The sequence below is a fragment of the Erinaceus europaeus genome, chromosome 17 (assembly GCF_950295315.1).
Source record: "Erinaceus europaeus chromosome 17, mEriEur2.1, whole genome shotgun sequence".
Taxonomy (NCBI): domain Eukaryota; kingdom Metazoa; phylum Chordata; class Mammalia; order Eulipotyphla; family Erinaceidae; genus Erinaceus; species Erinaceus europaeus.
In genome coordinates, this window is record NC_080178.1 from 38,749,123 (window position 1) to 38,769,877 (window position 20,755).

At 41.7% G+C, this 20,755-nt stretch overlaps 1 protein-coding gene across 3 annotated transcripts in view; it reads left to right on the plus strand.

The window, feature by feature from the left end:
* Positions 1 to 1,501: 1,501 nt before the first annotated feature.
* CTSC (cathepsin C) overlaps positions 1,502 to 20,755 on the plus strand; it is a 32,395-nt gene continuing 13,141 nt past the window's right edge. The window contains exons 1-4 of one of the 3 annotated variants that reach the window (XM_060176674.1): positions 1,502 to 1,762; positions 4,427 to 4,572; positions 8,770 to 8,854; positions 19,086 to 20,397. In XM_060176674.1, the coding sequence (XP_060032657.1) occupies positions 1,591 to 1,762; positions 4,427 to 4,572; positions 8,770 to 8,854; positions 19,086 to 19,141 (459 nt within the window). In that variant the 5' untranslated portion in view covers positions 1,502 to 1,590 and the 3' untranslated portion in view covers positions 19,142 to 20,397. Of the gene's footprint in view, positions 1,763 to 4,426; positions 4,573 to 8,769; positions 8,855 to 11,628; positions 13,486 to 19,085; positions 20,398 to 20,755 lie in introns of those variants that run through there. The other 2 variants (XM_060176675.1, XM_007535138.3) reach the window with 2 other exon arrangements.

The window sequence follows — 20,755 nt, forward strand, 5'->3', positions numbered from 1 at the left end:
TCATAGGTGGTGAAGCAGGTCTTCAGGAGTCTATCTTTCCCCTCCTCTGTCTTCCCCTCCTCTCTCCATTTCTCTCTGTCCTATCCAGCAATGACGACATCAATAATAGCAACAACAATAAAATAAACAACAAGGGCAACAAAAGGGAATAAATAAAACAATTTAAAAAAAAGATTATGTATTCCCTCATTTCCAAAGCTGAGGAGCTGGTGAAAAATGTGAACAAGCAAGTCATTGTAACCATGTTGACCAGGGCCAAAGCTTTGGGTACTGGAGGACAAGGACAAACAGGTCTGTATGATCCATTCTTTGTATTGGGTGCTAACACTTCACAATCCTATAGAAAAGGGAGACATTTAACTGAGTGCAGAGGCATCTGGAAGTAGCACCACCTGACAGCACTGAGCCCAGGACACACAGGAAGCTGCTCAGCAAAAAGTGCCTTCTCACACAAACTCCTTCCTCATTCTGAGCTAGGACTTCCTCTATGAGTTTCCTGCTTTTCTCTGCATCAGAAGAAAGTGTTGAGTAACAATTCCTGAGAGGGTGAGAGGGTAAGAGGGTGAGAGGCACTCTCTGTGTGTGTGTGTGTGTGTGTGTGTGTGTGTGTGTGTGTGTGTGTGTACTAAATCCTACTCAGTCACAGGGGGCAAACAGACAAGCAGGGCTGCACTATCTGCACCTGTGTAAAACATTAACAGGAACCCAAAAGAAACCAGGAGAAGGGAGTCTGGGCTGGTAGGTGGCATAGTGGTTCTGCAAAAGGCTTTCATGACTGAGACTGTCTCAGCTTTAACTCCCAGCACCACTCTAAGCCAGAACTGTGTCATGCTGTGATCAATTTTTCTATGTCTCTCATTTAAAATAAATAAATAAAACAATTTTTTGTTGTTTTTAAAAGAGAAAGAAGGGTCAAGTTTTGGCAAAGATGGAATGGTGACTGAAATAGCAAGCACACTTTTCATGGGGAGCATCAATCTGTGAGAAGGCCACAGGACCCTTGGGGTCCTGAATTGGGAGGGAAGTAAGGAGCTCAAGAAAAGCAGGTGGGGAGGGAGAGCTCAGAATTAGAGCACAGGACAAGCATGCTAGAGATCCAGGTTCAAGGCAAGGGTATATGGCCAAGAGCTCAATCTTCCTGTGGTCTCTCTGTCTTTATGAAAGACGGTTTGGTTAATTAATTTACTTTTCTTGCAAGTTAGCTATCTATATTTCATATAAGAGCAAAAAAATCAGGTAATTCTCTTTTTTAAAAGAAAGTAAGTGAAAAGAGAATGCCTTTGCTCTCTGACCTGCTCTATCCTGAACTAGAAATCAAGTCCAGATGGCGGACAGAGTAACTCGGTGTCCAGCTTGGAGACTTCTCAGACTCTGGCACCTGCTCCCGCTGGGAGGGTGTGAAGGTGGAGGGTAGGGGGAGACTTGGAGACAGAGCCAGGTGAAGGCGAGGCCTAGACCAGGCTCCACCCAGACCCAGACCCCGCCCAGGCCGAGTTCCGGCCCCCTAGGTTATTTCTGCATGCACCCGCCCACCACAGCCACCTCGGCTTATCTGGAACGCAGGGCACCCTGGGTCTGCACCCCGCCAGCATGAGTCTCCTCGCTCGCCCACTGCTCGCCGCCCTCCTGCTGCTTGTCTGCGGCGCGGGCCCGGCGCGTGGCGACACCCCTGCTAACTGCACCTACCCCGACCTGCTGGGCACCTGGGTTTTCCAGGTGGGCCCCGTGAGTTCCCAACAAGCCACCAACTGCTCCGCAATGGGTAAGCAGCGCCCTGTCTCCCCCGCTGAGTGGCTAGCCAGCCTTGGGCTCCCCAAGACCCCGCTCCCAGCCCCAACCCCCAGGGCCTTTTCTGCCTGCCTGCATCCTGCTGCTGAGAACATCCCGCTCCACTATCCTGGGGCCCTGGAACTCCTTAAAGAAGCTCTCTCCATGCCATAACTTTTGTTTTTAATCCGATTAGTTCAGAAAAAAGTCGAGGTCCTGCAGTCATCTGAACTTCCCTTCCAGTAGGGTGTGTGTGTGTGTGTGTCTGTGTGTGTGTGTTTTGTTTTGGGTTGGCTTTTTGTTTTTTTTATCGGCCTTTTTCTTTTTATTCTTGTTGGTCTCATGAAGACAAAAGAGCTGGCAAGGACCAAAAGTAAATGCATAAGTAAGAAAGTGCTGTCCTTTTCTGAGGGAGCGAGGAGAAGAGCAAAAGGAAAACTTATGGTAGCACTTTGTTTCCTGTACTGCAGGGGGAGGAAGGTCACGCTAAACAAAAGTGGTGAAAGTTTTGCTTTCTCAAGATGTTTCTCTAGACTTGGAGATGCTGGGCAGCAAGCCCAGTGCCCTTCACTCTTGAGGCTCTCACTGAGTCCCCAGCTCTGAGCCATGTTCCCCCTGTCCCTAGAGAGCATGGCTGGAATTAGAACTGGGGGAAATACACACACACACACACACACACACACACACACACACACACACGAAGAGGCCTTTGTTCTAAATCCTGGTCTCCGGGTGGCTTGTGCAGTGTGAATGTCACTCTCTAATTCCCCTTATCAGCAGATTGTTTGGTCATGTCACTTTTAGACCTCTTCAGCCCCCCTAAGTCATCACAATTGTGTGCCATTTCATTACCCTGGCCATTGCAGCCATTTTCTCCTAAAAGTTGTACTCAGAGGTCTAGGATAAAAGTCCTGTACCAGAATAATCTCTTGCTCAAGCATTAATGAACAGCTGGGAGTGACTGTAGTGCTAGGACCCCCACAGGCTCTAGGGCTCCCTGATCACCAAAGGCTGCAGGACATCTGGGCCCCCCCGAACCCCAATTTAAAAGTTAAAGGTATCATTCTTTATAACCCAGATTGGAAACTTCCAGCCTGCTGAAGATTTTGTGGCAGAACTCAGGTTCTGGAGTTCTGAGTCTTATGTGTCAAAGGGGAAAAGCCCTTAAAGCAGTGCTGTAGTGTTCCTTTGTCCTCCTTTTGATATGATAGTTCTGTTTGCATTTTTATATTTCTACTTTTGAGCACCTATTTTGCCCATTTTTTCCTTTTCTTCATTGCCTAGACATTCTCTTTACTTTTTCATTGTATTTATTTATTTGACAGAGATAGCCAGAAATTAATAAGGAAGGGCACCTATTAATAGAGGGTAAGTCAGAGAGACACCTGCAGCACTGCTTCACCCATCATGAAGCTTTCTCCCTTCAGGTGGGGACCAGGGGCTTGAACCTGGGTCCTTGAGCATTGCAACATGTGTGCTCAACTAAGTGCACCACCAACTGGTCCCAACATTCTCTAAAAACAGGAGTGTACTCTGTGAGGTCTGGCTGCACTAGGGGCTATCTGACATAACATTATTACTAGTGATTTAATAATGGTTTACAAGATTATAAAATCATAGGTATTTAGTTTCACTGCAACCACCACTGCAGTTCTGTGTTCCTCCTTAGTTCTCACAATGTCTGAGAGATAGTTTAATTATTACTGTTTTTTTTTAATTTTGCAAGCTCTTGTACTTTAAGTGTTTATATTCTACAAATGAGTAAAACCATCTGGCAGTTGTCTTTCACCTCTTTCCCTATTTTATTGAGCATAATCACCTCACCTCCAGTTCCATCCACTTTTGTCTCAAAGATCATAATATCATCTTTTGATTGTAGAGTAAGTATTCTACGGAGTCTTTATTCATAATGTCTTTATCCAGTCATCCATGTATGGTTTGTTATCACTTCCACTCCTTAGCTATTGTGAATAACTCAGATATTGGCATAACTATCTTTTGGTTATTTATTTATTTATTTATTTATTTTGGTCATCTCTAGGGTTTCACTACTCAAGGCAAACTATTTTTTTCAGATAGAAAGAGTAACACAGAGAAGCAGTGAGAGAGGGAAGAAGATCAGAGTACTTCCTCCAATGTGGTGAGGGCCATGCTCAAACCTGACTCACACACACATCAGAGCAGCACACTAAGTGCTCTGTTTCACCAGTGATCTGTTTTCACATTGGCCTGAAAGTCTTCCACAATCTCAAAGTTGAGAGGCAACATGACAGACTTACATCTAAGTAAGCTAGACTTCACCGTTGTCAGAGAGCAGCTTAAAAGTCATGGAAATTGGAGGCTGGGCAGTGGTCCACCCAACTGAGCACACATGTTATAATGTGCAAGGACCAGGACTCAAATTCCAGTCCCCACCTGCAAGGGAATAGCTTCACAAGTGGTGAAACAGTGCTGCAGGTCTCTCTTCTCTCCCCCTCCTTCCTTTCTGTACCCCCATTCTCTCTCAATTTCTCTCTGTCCCTATCCAATAAATAATATTAATTAATTAATTAAAGATCATGGAAATTATGTTCCCTTCCAATAAGGTCTAATGAAGGGTTTGTTATTGCTGTTGTTATTCTTTGTTTGTTTTGTTTTTCATGCTTTTCCTTTCCTTTAGGTCCAGTAGAAAAGAAAGTAACAGTGCATCTCAAAAAGATGGATACAGCATATGATGAACTAGGCAATTCTGGCCATTTCACCATCATTTACAATCAGGGTTTTGAGATTGTGCTGAACGACTACAAGTGGTTTGCCTTTTTTAAGGTGAGTTTTGCTGAAAAATATGTTTGTGCTTTCAGTAACTTGACAGGTGAAAGAGCTGCTATGTAGTAGACCCTCAGAATTTCAATTTCAATTTTAAGTTAAGATAATTGGAGGGTCTGGGAGGTAGTTCACCTGGTTGAGTGCACTCACTACCATGAACAAGAACCTGGGTTCAAGTCCCTGATCCCCACCTGCATGAAGCTTTAAGAGCAGTGGAGCAACGCTGTAGGTATCTTTCTCTTTATCTCTCTTCCTTTCTATCTCCCTCTCAGTTTCTCCCTGTGCTAAGTAATAACAATAAAAAGAGAATAAGAGATAACTAGAAGTGATACCTATTTTCCTAAGAGAAAAGTTGGTGTAGTCCTGTCACTTCATTTAAAATAATGGCTTCAGTAGGATTGTAAAAACTTTGAGATTTATTTGACTGTCTCCAGTCCAGTTATATTTATTGGTACCTTTAGTATACATAAATTCAGTCCTTTCCATTTGTTTTCTTACTGTTTTTATTTGTTGTTGTTATTGTCATTGAGGTTTCCCTCCTCTGAGCTGGTATTTTTAGGTATAGACAAAGACAGAGAGAGGGGAAGATACCACAACACAAAAGCTTCCTCTGAATTTGCTGTGGGGGCTGGGCTTTCAGCTGGGTTGTGTATCTAACAAAGCAGGTCCACTATTCAGATGAACTATTTTGCTTACCCCAGGAGAGTGAAATCCTTAAGGCACTTTTTTTTACTGTTACATCTTTGTTCTAAAGTGTCACTTATTTGTGGCCAGTGAGATATCTCAACTGGTAGAACTATAGCCTCAATTGCTTGGATTGCCTAGTTTGACCCCTCCCAGCACTGTGCTTACCAGAGAGAGAGAGAGAGAGTAGAGACTCCTGCAGCAATGAATGTTTCACTGTTCATGAAGTTTTCCCCCTGCAGGTGGGGACCAGGAGCTTGAACCCAGGTCCCTGAGTATGATGATGTGTGTACTTTGCCAGGTGCACCACCACCTGTGCTCCCCTCTCCCCCCACCCCACCAAAGTGGTCTGGGAGGCTGGATGGCAGGTCAGATGATTATCTCTAGGTGATCTCCCTGGTGAATCTCACAATTCTCTTGATCCTGTCCCTGAAAGGCATGTGAGCCCTCCCCTTGAAGAATGTTTAACCTCTATTTGCTGTGCCAGCTTCCTTGTCTGCTCTCACCTCTGGTAGAAACCCCAACTGGTGAGGACAGAAGGGATGTTGGGTAGCTGAGAAAGGACTCCGGAAGTTTCTGTCTTTGTAAATGGCAGTGGAAACAGATTTTTTTTTCTAGAATATGAGCCACAAGCCAACAGAAAACCGCCAAATAGGGCTTTAAGTGTTCTTCTCAGCCTTGAAGAGGAGTCATTGGAGATGCCCTCCCCACTAGTGTGCCCACATGCTTCTGGATAATGTTTTCTTTTCTTTCTTCTTTTTTTTAAGAGTTTATTTGTTTTTAAAATGCTGTTTTTTAAATTTTATTTTAATAAGAGAAGAACAGAGAGAAAGACACAGTGAGAGACCAGGGCACTGGTTAGCTCTGGCTTATATTGGTGCTAGGGATTGAACCTGGGACCTATGAGCTTCAGGCATGAAACTTTTGCATAACCATTGTGCTATCTCCCCATCCCAGAATAACAGGGTTTTCTTCTGTAGACCAAGTGCAAGGCCATTGTTCTCTCTGCTGGCTTCAGAGTGTTTCAGAGTAGCCATTTGACTTATTAAAGTTCAGCCTGTTATAGCTTGGTCTTACTTTGACTGAGACTCTAGAATCCCAGCACCATCATAAGCCAGAGTTAACTAGTGCTCTGGTAGGGGTCTTTCTCACTCTCCCTCTCTTCTTCTCTCTGTATTTCTGTCATTAAAATAAGTAAGTAATATTTTATAGGACTGGAGAGATAGTGTAATGGTTCTGCAAAAGACTTTCCTTCCTAAGGCATCAAGGTCCCAGGTTCAACCTGTTATAACTACCAAATCCAGAGCTGAGCAGTGCACTGATCTCTCTTTGTCACAAAAACAACTCTTCAAACAAGTTGAAACAAATGCAAATGCATACACATAAAACAGCAGGGGTCTTGAACCTCATCCTTGTGCACAGTGACATGTGTGCTGTACCAGATGCACCCCTGACCAACCCTGAAAATCAGCTTATTATTTAAGAGGGAGAATCAGCAAGACATTCTAGTGCTGTAACTAAAAAAGCTGACAACTTTTGCCACACAGATGCTTTCTAGATCTTTCCATTGGCTAGTACTGACTGGTACCTGTTGCCTTTGACTGTCTTGAGTTATACTTTTATCCAGTTATTTCTCATTGTGGTTTCCTGCTCAGTTTCAGGAGAGATGATGTATGGTGGAGTTTTTATTTAATTCCTTCTACACCATGTGCTCCTCAGAGATTCCTAGGGTTCAGGAAGCAAGCAGGTACAAACTGTTCTCCCTGCACTTTAGCTTGCCTTTCTGTTACCTGCCACACCTTTGTTCAGGTCTCGTCTGAAAATTGAATATTTTTTTTATGACTTGGGGTTCCTGAAATCCTTTTTGTTCCTTGCTTTGATCTGTTTTAGAAGTTGGAAACAGAGTGGGGATAATCTTTGTACGTCTCTCTCTGTATTGCTCTAAGCTTGTGAAAATCTTGGAGGGAAAGAAAGGTCTTAACTCTAAATTTTTATGTAGTTTGACTTGGGCAGGAGGTACATGATTGTAAAAGATCCATTTCACAGGGCCAGGGAGATAGATACATCAGACTATGTTGGACACAACAGACTATCTTGCCTGCCTGAGGCACAAGTAGTCTCGGGTAGTGCTACCACAAGCTGGAACTGAGCTGGGCTCCAGTTAAAAAAAAAAAACAAATCCTTTTCTGCAAATTGCCAGTTAAACAAACATTTATGTGGAAGCTTCAAACTCTAGTGCCCTGAGTGATGACCTGGAAGATTCCTAAGCATGTAAAACAACTTCATGTACAACAAGAAGGTTAGACCTATGAAAAACTGGAAACTTCCTTAGAGACATTAAAATTTAATTTGCTTTTATTATTTGCTTCCAGGGTTATCACTGGGAGGTTGGTGCCCATATATATATATTAGGGAGATAGAAAGGTGTTGTTAAAGTTTCGGAGGCTCCAGCAGGCCGGGCTAGCGTCGCGGTGGTATCTCCCTAATTGAGTTGTCAGTTCTATCAGTAATTGAGTTTTTGTTAGGGGCTTACCAATCTTAAAGAGCCACATTCATATGTTTATAAAGGAATCTGCTACTCAGAATTAAAAGACGTATGGTAAGAGATCCAAACTGAAGGACTTACTTGCCCACTCAGCGTTCATTATGTATATACTAAAGACTCACATTTTCTTCAGTAAAGGTTTTGGGGAATCTTGTATAATTCACTGTCTCTTCTGGATTTTTTCAGAAAGGGTTTATTTATTTTATTAGACAGAGAAGGACGGAAGCTGGCTAGAGCACTGATATTTTCTGGCATATATAGTGCTGAGGATCTAAGCTGGGGCCTCACTGAACTCTGTCTTCTGAGCCACCTCCCTAGCCACTGGAATTATTGTTGTTATTTTTATGATCAACTTCTAAAATTTCACTCTATTGTTATCTTATTTTAAACAGATTTTGTTTGTTTAGTAGAGGCACAGAGGCAGAAAGGAAGAGAAAGAGTGAAAGAGCACCAAAGTTTCCTTCAAAGCAGCAGAGTCTGGGTTCAAATTTGGATCTTGCACATGGCAAAGCAGCACACTGTCCAAGTGAGCTATTTCTGTAAGCCTACTGGGGTTATTTTCAGATGTAATAGCTCAGCTTTCAAAACACATGTTACTGGGGTATACAGATTTGTTTTAATGTAGATTCGGTGCAGTCAGGTCAGATTTTGCCTTTTGATTTTAATAAATGAATGGAAGCATAAATATACAAGTGTTTAATTAAAAGAATCAATGGTTGCTGGGGCAGGGTAGTGGAACACCCAGTAGAGTGCACACATTACCTTATTCCCTACCTGCTGGGAAGCTTCCTGAGTACTGCAGGTGTCTCTGCCTCCCTTTCTTTCGCTCCCCTCTCAATTTCTCAGAAGAGAAAGAAAAGAAATCTACTGTTGCCTTTAATACTGTGTGCTTAACAGTTTTGTTTTCTTACTTGATGGTGCCTGACCTGAACATAGTGATTCAGTTTACCCTTGCAAACTCTCCATAGGATGTCACTGACTTTATCAGGCAGCTGTTCGTGCAGCTGGGAACAGTGGGAATATATGAGTTGCCTCATCTGAAGAACAGACTGGGTGAGCACACTGAGTTCCAGCTCTGGGGAAAAGCATGCGTCTCTCTCTTCTGATGGCATATGCATGCTGATATTGATTCAGCATGGGGAGTGATATGGGCTCAGACTGAAGTGTGTGTGTGTGTGTGTGTGTGTTTTAACTTTCTTGCTGAGGTCTGCCTGTTGCCACATCTTACATTCACTTGCTCTGTTTTCTGTGACTTGTTTCTCCACTTGAGAACGTTCTGTTTGCACATATCCAATTCACTGTCCCAACCCCCACTATAGAGCTCAGGATACAAACAGACCTGACTCAGAGAAATAACCCAGTAGGGAAAATTTTAGCTAAAGTTCAGGTCACAGAGTTGCGCTACTTTAGGGTATAGGGATTGCTTAGTGGTTCTGACATTTCATGTCTGACTTCCAGGGTGCTTGCCATACTTGTCACTATGAAGGATTCTCCCCATACTTTAAAAGAGACTGTTTCTAAGGACATAAAATACTGACTGGGAAGACTAACCTTTAATTGTTTTTGTTTGCTTTTACAAGAGCACTATTCAGCTGTTTTATGATGGTCCTAGGGATTGAACCTGGGATTCAGAGTCTTAGGCATGAAAGTCTTTTTGCAGAACCATTAAGCTGTCTCTCCAGTTAATATTGAATACCTTTTTTATGGTCTCCCTACAATTTTTTGAGTGGGTGTGTGATTCCTTGTTCTTAGCAGATCCACAAGTATCTAAAAGTGTGGTAATGGATAGGTGACTACATAGAAATTCCAAATGCCTTTCATTTGAACTTAGTGTTCGCTTTATGCTCTATAATCCTTTCTGTATCACTTAAGGAATAAGATGGAAAGGAGCTGGGAGTTTTGAAAGCCTTTCTTCAAAGGCTGGGGAGATAGCAAAAGACTTTCGTGCCTGAGGCTCCAAGGTTCAATTCTAGAATCACCATAAGACAGAACTGAGCTGAGTTTTTAAAAAATCATGATAAATAAACACATAAATAAGAAAGCTAAATAAAGATCCCTCTGTCCCACACTGTTCAGTGGACCCACAGTGACCAATCTTACCTCCAGTTAGGACCTGCCTGACAGTTATGGCATTGTGTCTCTTGACTCTTGGAAAAGTCTTGATCCAGGTTACTTGATCCAAGTCAGGCTTCAATGCCTGAGTTGTTTCGTCATTCTTCCCTGACAGTACAAGTGCAGATTGTGCACTTAATTTCAGAACTTTTTTAGAATCTTAAGTACAGTGTATGGTAGAAGCTGAGAGGTACTCATAGATTAAGAAAACTTCCTCAATTAAGTTTACCATTTTCCCCTTATAATCAATGAGGTATTTTTAGAATTTTATTTATAAAATTTCTTCTCTGCAACTCTCCCTTCTAATTAGGGAAACCTCTCTCTCAATAGAAACTAAAAACTTTAGTGTTTTCTTCTGTGAATGAGACAAATAGCCTTATAATTGTCTGAATGGTATGGGGTGAGTGGTGGCACGTCTAGTAGCACACACATATTATCCTGTACAAGGACCCGAATTCATTTGCTCAGTCTCCACCTGCAAAGGGGATGCTGTGGAGCTGTGCTGCAAGTTCCTCTCATCTCTGTCAAGAAAAGAAAATAAATTAGATTGTACATTTACTTTATTTTTAAAAAAAGGTTAAGACTCTTAAAAATATTTACTGGATAGAGATAGAGTGAAAACAATAGGGGGCTAGAGGGGGAGAGAGAAAGAGACCAGAGAGATCTTTGGCACTGCTTCACCATTCATGAAGCTTCCTCCCCTCCTCTACTGCAGGTACAGACCTAGCATATGCATTCAACCAAGTACATCACCACCTGTGCCCCCTAGATTGATTTTTTTTTAAAGAATCTGAACAGAGCCATAAGAATAGCTCACCTAGGAGGGTATCTACCTTGTCATTGAACCCCAGGTTCAATCCCAGCCCCCAATGCACTGAGGGAAGCTTTTATGCTGTGGTTTCATCCCCTCTCTCCTGTCTCTGTCTCTTTCTCTCCTCTCTCTCTCTCTCTCTCTACTGGAGTTATCACTGGGATTTAGTGGCTACACAGCTCCACCTCTCCTAGTGATCATTTTTCCCTTTCTTTTGAATAGAAGATGAGAAATAGGGGAGGGGATTGATTGATGAGAAATAAGAGCAACCTATAGCAGTATTCCACCACTCTTGAAGCTTCCTCCCTACAGGTGGAGACCTGTTTCTTGACCACAGGTCCTTGAGTATGGTAGCATATGCACTTTACTTGGTGAGATACCATCCAGCCCTGTCCCTTTATTTCCAGCTGAAAAAGTCAACCTGGGGTGGTAAAACCTTGATGATGACAATACATGCATACATGCCTGGATATACACATATGTACATAATAACCTGAACATACAGAACCAAGCAGCACTATACCTAGGATTAGAATTTGTGCAGTACACAGGCCAGTACTTCCCATTATCGAAAACTAGTCTGATGTTTGGGCACATTAAAAACTCCCATCAAGCTGACACTGTGGCAGTGCTTCTCAGGTCCACCTGCATGAGCTTCTTAGGCATGTTGGCTGCATGTGTAACACGTGTTGCTTATGCTTACAGCTGGAAAATGGCAGTTCTGTGTAAATGTCTTTGAAAACATTCTCAAAAAAGAAGTATCACTAATTCAAATATTATTGCTGGTCTTTTTGTTTTGTTTTTGATTTTTCCACTTAAATGATTATGATTAAATGTTCTGAAGAGCCAGTGTGACCCTTTTTGGTTTGTAATTCTAGTTTCTGTTGTCTAATTCTGTTTCTAGTTATTAAGTAGATCCTCCATTGAGGAGCTCTTGTAAAGCTGCAGCCAGGTAAAGGCAGAGCAGCCTGCACCACCTCTCAGCTAGCAAAGGCCTGGAGTCTGCGAGTCTACAGAACATAGAGCAGCCTGCTGACCTCCATCCATAGCAGCTGTGCACCCAACATTTCCTTGTCAAGCAGTGCCACCATTTTGGATTATGAACCACCAAGATTCCTTAGGATCCACAAAGAAAGAAGTCTAGACAATTTTATGGCTCTACCAGCCCACTTTGGCACAAAAAGAACAGTGTGCTTCACATGCAACAGTTTCTCCAGGCTAGTTGGAATTTGAATTTTTGTGTTATTTCTAACTGGTGCAAATTCTTCTCAGCATTAAATTGTCACTCACTCACTCCCAAATCACCATGCGGAACCCCAGCACCTACTTCAAGGTGAAAAGAAGGCCTCAGGAATGCTTGAGATGTAGAGAAGTTATTTCTGAGAAGATAGTTGGATACACCACAAGTAAAAGGGTGGAGGTTCAAAACTGAGATAGTTTTTGTTGGAATTTGATTATTATCATTATTTTTTTTTTACCACAGCACTGCTCAGCTCTGATTTATGGTGATGCTAGGGATTGAACCTGGGAGGCCCTTGAGTGTGAAAGTCACTTGCATTACAATTTTGCTGTCTCCCCTGCCCCAGGATAGCAGCATCCCTGACCAGAGATGTATAGTCAATATTTTTTATAAGTGTTTGCTTTCTGGAAAAAAAAGGGCCAGCCTTTTGTTCAGAACTTTACATACTTTATTTTACAAAAATCCCCTAACATGTATTTTACTGCCTTCATTCAGTGACTCATCATAAGGTGACTCTTACTACACTGTTCTTATTGTAAAGTGATAAGTTGGCCTCAATATGGCAGCCCTGCAGCAAGAGAGAAGTAAAGCATACTGTACACGTGCACACACAAACACACACACACACCTACTATTACTACTACTACTACTACACACACACACATACACACACACACATACACACACACACATACACACACACACACACACACACACACACACACGGAGGTTTCCTGGTGAATCCAGCCTCTAAGCACCACAAGCATTGTGGGGTAGAGTTTGTACTACCTTTCTCTCTGAAATTTAAGACCAGTTAACTGGCTCCCTTATCAGTGAGGCTCTTCTCTTTCCTAAGATTCTTTCCCTAAAACCTAAAATTAACCTTGATCTTCAATTTGTTGTCTCAAAAATTCAAAGGAGAGGCCTGTCAACTAGACTTTAAGAACCTGTGCCAAATTGACTCTCATTAATAAAGCTATTATTCACACCGATTGCTGTGTTTAGCTTTTCCCTGCTGAACAATGGGCAGGTTTCCTTCTTGGAAGTTCTTAAAGCTGATATTATCAGCCTTGGGGCACTGAGAGTTGGGGCTGGCCTCCTCCCTGTATGGACGGAGCAATCTTGGAATCTTCGAGGGAGACGGCAGGGTTCCCTTGGCCTTTACTGGTTCCAGTGACTTTATGCTCTTTCAGTGATTCTGGTATACTTTTGTGGGGCATCTTTTTGATCTATCTTAGAAGGATGAGTCACGGGCCAACTGACAACTTCTACTGAGCAATTTCCTCTTAATCTACTTATTTCTGACCTGATAAAATTTTCCATTACTCAGAGCTGTGGTATCTTCCCACAACTTTCTCCACTGCCAGGGTCACCTTTATCTTGGTCCCTGAGGACCTCTGCTCCGATAGCTGCACTGTTGTAGAATGCTTTGAGTATTGCTTTTGTCCTATCTTCAGCTTCTAATGCACTTAGGACTACATAGGTGTTACAAAATAAGTAAATAAACCACAGGCACTTTTATTTTATTTTATTTTATTTTATTTTATACCACAGCACTGCTCAGCTCTGGCTTATGGGGCTGCTGGGAATCTTCCAGGAAGATTTGAGCCTGGGACTTCAGAGCCTTAGGCATGAGTCTTCTGCATTACCATTATGCTATCTCCCCTTCCCTTGCTTATCTTTTCTGTGACATTTCACAGGTATTTTCCACTGCTTACAAAACCTTTTTGGGTTCTCAACTTTACAAAGCATCAGCTTCACTGTCACTAGGGTTGTAGACACATTTCATAATTTTTAGAATATGAATACTAACAGAGCATTTGAAATGTGTTAAGGATAGAATGGATTTAATATAGAATTTAGCATTTCCACTGAGTTAGTTTTTTTGTTTGTTTGGTTTTTCTGTTTCTTTGAGTAACTTCACACAATGGTTCTGATTATAGAAGAGGAAACTCTGTGGCTATAACTGCAGAAGATAGTAAGGCCTAGCTCTCATGCCTTGTACTTTGGTCTATGGATTTCAGAGGACTGGGATCTGCTCTGCAGACCTGGCCATTTATTTCCATGTAACACAGACATGGCACACAGTAGGTCTTCAATAAGTGCCTATAAAATACAGACATTTGGGGAGTCAAGCAGTAGCACAGCTGGTTAAGCGCATGTGGCTCAAAGCACAAGGACCTGAGTAAGGATCTCGGTTTGAAGGCTCTCCACCTTCAGGGGGGTTCGCTTCACAAGTGGTGAAGCAGGTCTGCAGGTGTCTCTCTTTCTCTCCCCCTCTCTGCCTTCCCCTACTCTCTCTATGTCTCTGTCCTATCCAACAACAATGACATCAATAACAACAACAACTACAGCAATAAAACAAGGGCAACAAAGGGGAATAAATAAATAAATAAATAAATATTAAAAAAAAAAAAAGACAGACAGTTGTATATTCCCCTACTAGGTTCTGTTATTGCACTGGTGTGTTTCTGGAAATAACCATACCTTGTTAAGAGTCTGTAGTGAACTCTCAGGCCAGGTTTGTGGAATGCCTTTGTAGTACATAGCTTAGACTCACATATCACTGTTATGTCTTTAATTCTTGCATAAGAATGGAAAGGCCTAGATAGTCTTTGAGCTATAAACAGTGAGGCTTAAAATTTCAGAACCACAGCAGGCTCAGTTAGTTGTGGGGGGCAATAATGAGCTGTGTGACAGCTAGTTCCCAAACACCCTACTCTGGCCTGGAGCCCCACCACTATGTGCACCTCCAAAGAGTGCAGTCAGGAAAGCCTGGGTTCTGGGCTGACTTCCTTAGAAAGAGACAAAGAAATGGAAAGGCGGAGAGAGCAAGAAAGAGACTACAGAACAGAAGCTTTCTTCAATGCAGTGGGGAGGATGGCCTTGAACCTGGGTCATGTCTATGGCAAAGCAGTGTACTGCCCAAGTGAGCTATTCTGTCAGACTCCAAATCAGCTTATTAACTAGATCATTACAAGTCTAGCTAGTGGGCAGGAAACTAAATCTAATCCTTCAAGTTGGCATTGGGATGCATTTCTTTCTGCAGAAAGATAATGGCATTTGATAAGGGTTTTGCAGTTCAGATTAAGTAGGCAGTGTCTCAATGGCTAGTTTGCAGGACTGTGGTTTCATGTTAACTTAAAGATTGCCAGAATATGCTCTCTCCACATTTATGGGTTGGTACCAGACATTCAGCTCCACACCAAGTGTTCTCTCCTGAAGGGGTGAACAGTCAATTTTGATGAATAAGACCTAGATGTCTGTGATTTTAAATATATATATATATATATACATATATATAATGACATTAAAAATTATATACAGAGGGTCAGGCAGTGGTGCACCAGGTTGAGCACATGCTACCTTGTACGAATACCCAGTTTCACCTACAGGGGTGGGTGTGGGGATATTTCACAAGTGGTGAAGCAGTGTTAAAAGTATCTCTCTCCCTATCTTCTCCTCTAGCAATTTTTTTCTGTCCTATCAAAATTAAAAAAATAATTATAAATAAGCACAATTATATTAATGTTTGCTATCAAACTTTAGGAAGTAACCTAAAATAATGGTATATTCATTATCACAAATGTGTCCTGTCAAATATATATCTTGTGATGACACCTTTTAAAACGTTGTTTAAAAGGTATAGATAGAAATGTGTTTGTCATAATTTTGTTGCCCAAAATAATGTGTCTTTTTGTTCGTCCTTTTTGTTACTGACCATTTTCAGCCTTTGAGACAATTTTCTGCTGTTTAAAGCTCTGTTAAATAAAGAACTTCAGTCATGTAAACCCATTGTTTTATCAGTTGGAGAGTGAAGGTTTGGTGGTTGGGTGAAGGTTTGATTTAGGAGTGACAATTGAGAGGGAAGGAGGGGAGAGAGGGCCAGGAAAGGGGGGAAGACCTGCAATAATGTTTCCCTGCTTGTGAATTTCCCACCTGCAGGTGGGGACTGGGGTCTTGAACCCAGGTCCTTATGCACTTTAATGTGAGCACCCAGCACCTAAAGGGGACTTTTAACTGATACATTTGCGTGGTTGATAAGATTAAAAAGTGAATGCTATGGCTGGTGAATAGCTTACTCGGATAGTGTGCTGTTTCTCCATGTGCGTGACTCAAGTTTGAGCCCAGCCCCCCACTACATTGAAGGAAGTTTCAGTGCTCTGGCCCCCACTCCCTTTCTCTGCCTTCTCTGTATTAAAAAAAAGGGGGGTGATGTAAGCATTCCAAAGCATCCATTTCCCAAAACTTATCTTTCAATGTGACTGAAGAGATTCATAGTAGGGGAATAGGGTGAAACTGTCATCTGCAGAACTGGGTAGTGGCACACCTGGTTAAGCACATGTGTTAGAGTGCATAAGACCCAGTTTCAAGACCTGCATGGGGGTAAGCTTTATAAGTGGTGAAGCAGTGTTACAGGTGTCTCTCTCTTCTTCTCTATCTCTCCCTTCCCAAACTCTCTCTGTCTCTATCTAAATTAAATAAGATAAAATAAGAAAGAAATAGTCATTTACTTCCATTTGTATCATCAGTGTTATTTGATACCATTTGTTCATTTAGGGAGTTAACTAAATGAAATCTGGTAAGCGCAGGAATCAGTTTTATATCTCTGTGTAGGGGAATGTTCTTTGAGTCTACCATCTCCTAGTTAACCTCTGGCACTGGAACTGAGAGGGACAGCAGTATTTTGTTTTGTTTTAATCATTTAATTGGGGAAATAATGGTTTGCAGGACAGTTGGCACATGAGTACAATTTCTTTTCTTTCTTTTTTTTTTTAATTTATAAAGTAGAAGTATTGACAAGACCACAGGATATGAGGGAGACAATTCCACACAATTCCCACCACCAGAACTCCATATCCTATCCACTCCCCTGATAGCTTTCCTATTTAACCCTCTGGGAACATGGACCCAGGGTTGTTATGGGGTACAGAAGGTGGAAGGTCTGGCTTTTGCAATTGCTTCCCAGCTGAACATGGGCATTGACAGGTCAATCCATACTCCCATCCTATGAGTACAACTTCTTATCCGCCATGAAAGATGTCTTTACCTCTCCCACCCCCAATCCAAGTCTCTCATTACCTAGTTACCAGATACAGCCCCCTCCCTTTTTCTAGTCCAGATCCTTTGTTTTGGTGTAATACACCACACCCAGTTCAAGTTTCACCCCATGTTTTCTCTTTCTGTTTTCTTGCTTCTTAAGTAACACCTATGAGAGGGATCATGTGGTGTTCATCCTTCCCTTTCTGGCTTATCTGTCTTAACATAACACCTTCAAGTTTTATCCAAGATGAGGCAAAGCTCTATCATTTTTAGTAATTGAGTAGTATTCCACTGTGTATACAGACCACAGATATATTTTTAAATAGTTATTTTTTATATTTCTCATATATTTTATTTATTTCATTTGAAATTGAGAGGGGAGGGGTGATTAAGAGGAAGAGAAAAAGAGACACCTACAGCACTACTCCACCACTCGTGAAGCTTCCTCCCTATAGGTGGGGATAGGAGGCTTAAATACCAGTCCATGTGCTTAGTAATGTGTGTACTCAACAAGGGGCTGAGTGCACCACTGCCCAGCCCCCCAGACCACTCATCAGTTGTTGGGCATCTGAGTTGCTTCCAAGTTTGGGCTGTTAAAAACTGTGACTACTATGAACATAGGTTTACAGAGATTTCTTTGGCTAGGTGAGCCCTGTTGCTTTTATATTAAATAAGAGGGAGGCTTCTTTCCCACTACATGTGTGTGTGCTATAGTTAGAAATGACTCTGAGTTTCCATCTCACTTTGGAAACCACTGGGTTACTGGAAGTCCTCACATCAACTGTTCTGCCACAGAGTTTAGGCTGAAATGTGAGGTCTGTGGTTGCATAGGTGAACTTTGATACAGTTTTGTACTACGTAGAGTTAACAGATAGCAACATTTATACCACCACTTGCTCAGTGTTTCCTCACACATGCACAAAAATTATTCAGACTTGTCTTTATTATCTTTATCTTTAATATGAATCCCATGGAAGTGATGTCAGTTATTGGGAAAAGAAGAAACTTGAGGAACTGAGAGGTGGTACAACTGGTTGAATGCACATGTTACTATGCACAGTGACCCATGTTCAAGCCCCCAGTCCCTGTCTGCAAGGGGGAAGCTTCACAAATGAAATGGGGCTACTGGTTTCTGTCTTTCCCTCTCTCCCTATCATACTCTCCTCTCTGAATTTCTCTCTGTTCTAACTAAAAAAAAAAAAAAAAAAGACGGGGGGGAGGTAGGAAAGGATAAAATGGTCGCCAACAATAGTAGATTAAAAGTGCTGACACCAAGCCCCAGAAATAGTAATTTAAAAAAAAATTTTTTTTTAGTTAAGAAACTTGAGATAATAATAACAAACTTGAGATCAGTTGTAATCTGCTTTTAGGTCACTGAACGATAAATAGAAGAACTTGGTCTTGAAGAACAAAACCTTTGTGTGTGGGGGTGGGGAGAAAGAAAGAGAAACTGTTTTGTAGCCAAGGAAGTATGTAAAAGTAAGCATTCCAATATTTGCTAAGTATATCATTAATTAGGGAAGGAGTGTGTCTAGGTGCTATTTCTCCAACCCCCTCATTGAGAGCACTTGACTAAGAGATCCAGAATTACTTATTTAAGTTTTAGAATATCCTAAGTTGATCTTCAGTTGGTAAATATTACCAGGTAGTCTTAATTGCATAGTTGATAAAAGAAACAATAAATAGAAGAGGAAGGGCAATTTGAGAAGGTTAGCAACCTGGTAGTCATTTTGAAGAAACGCATGAGTAGTTCTTGAGTCTCAGTAGCTGTTGAAACAGAAGTATTAAAGCTTTGGAGGGTTTTCAAGTTTGAGAAAATTAGTCTTCTTATTGCAACATAAATTGGCACAGAGGAATAGAAATTAATCCAGAGTGAGGGGTGGGGGGAGTCATCAGAGATTGGTGTTTATATAAAAGAAAACTCTTAAAAAAAAAAAAAAAGAAGACTTCAAGCTAGGCAATGGAACTCAACCTTGAACTTCTATTTTTTTCTCTCTTTAATTTTTTTGTCATACATATTTTTTAAAAAGAAAGTGACTCCTGTTTTCACAATGTATCTGTGTTTGTGGACAGAGCAGCTCCACAGACAGCTGAAGAAGTCACTGGAATGAATGGTAGGCAGCAGAACCTCTGAAGTGGAGTCTCCTTTCACCATCCTGAGATGACAGAAGTGGCACCACATGTTGCAGAAAGGACACCAGTCAGTCAGAATCAAGTTGGAGCAAATCTCAACAGTTCAGAAATCTGGTTTTCTTTCTTTGTAAAGAAAGAACAATGGCTGTGGATGGTGGAGACATACAGGTATTGAACCTGGTAACCCTGGTGGCAAGAAGGAAAAAAAGTAATGGTAGAGAAGACTAAAATGTCTAGGGCAGGCCAAACCCCTGAGAACACCAGGCTGTGACCTTTGGGGTTGTTGAACTACTTATGGCAGCCCTCCATGGGCCTGGCTGAGACAATATGGACCTAAATCCAGAAGCTTTTATTCATTCATTCATCCATTCATTCATTCATTAAGAAAACCTTAACTCCTGTGACCAGTGAACCCCTACTTGTACCTGCTCTTCCCTGCTTAACTTGGCAGAGCTATTTTCTTTCCAATAGAAATAAGCAAAGACCATGGGCTTAAGAAAGAACTGAGGCTCAAATTGGGTATTTATGCATTTATTGATTTTTGCAACCACAGTTGTCACCGGAGCTCAGTACCTGTGTGACTCCACCATTTTTTGGTGGTCATTTTTTTTTATAAAGAGTAAGAGAAAGAGAGAGGGAGATACCTGAAGTATTTTTTCATCACTCATGAAGCTTCCCCCCTACAAGTAGGGACCAGAGCTTGAATCTGGGTTGGTTCTTGTGCATCATGATATGTGCACTGCCTCAACACTGAACTTCTTAAAGGTAACATGCATAGCACCTTACACCTTGCTGGGAAAATGCTGTGTGGCCAAGTGTCTGATGAATAAATGAAAATTATTTGTAAATATTGGGTAAGTTGTATAAGTGATTTTTAATAGGTGTGACTAATCCCATATAGATCAAAATAGCATAGGCCATACCTTTAGATATTAGTTTCTTGGACTTTACAGGGTATGGTCTCATCATAAGAAATAAGAGTGCAGGGAGTAGGGTGGTAGTGCAGCAGGTTAAGTGCCTGTGGCACCAAGCGCAAGGACTGGCATAAAGATCCTGGTTCGAGCCCTCGGCTCCCCACCTGCAGGGAAGTCACTTCACAGGCAATGAAGCAGGTCTGCAGGTGTCTATCTTTCTCTCCCCCTCCCTGTCTTCCCCTCCTCTCTCCATTTCTCTGTCTTATCTAACAATGATGACATCAATAACAACAACAATAAAAAACAAGGGCAACAAAAGGGAAAATAAATAAATATTTAAAAATGTTTTAAAAGAAATGAGTGCATTCACCATGCTGATCCCTTTAAATTTTTTATTTGTTTTATTTATTACTGAAACAGAGCCAGAGCATCACTCTGCCACATGTAATAGCAGGGATCAAACCTTCAACTTCATGTTTGAGAGTTCATTGCTTAATCTACTGCACCCCCTCCCTGTGACTCACAGTATCAATCTCAAGGCTTACTTCATAGGCTCTGAGAGGGACTCTGTGGACTCTCTCAGGATCAAACTGACTAAATTCAGTGACTACATGTCAATCCCTTAGTTAGATCAGGCTATACTTAGTGCTAAACAAAGTAGGCATCAAGAAATCTGACCAAATGGTCTGGCAGTGGTCCAC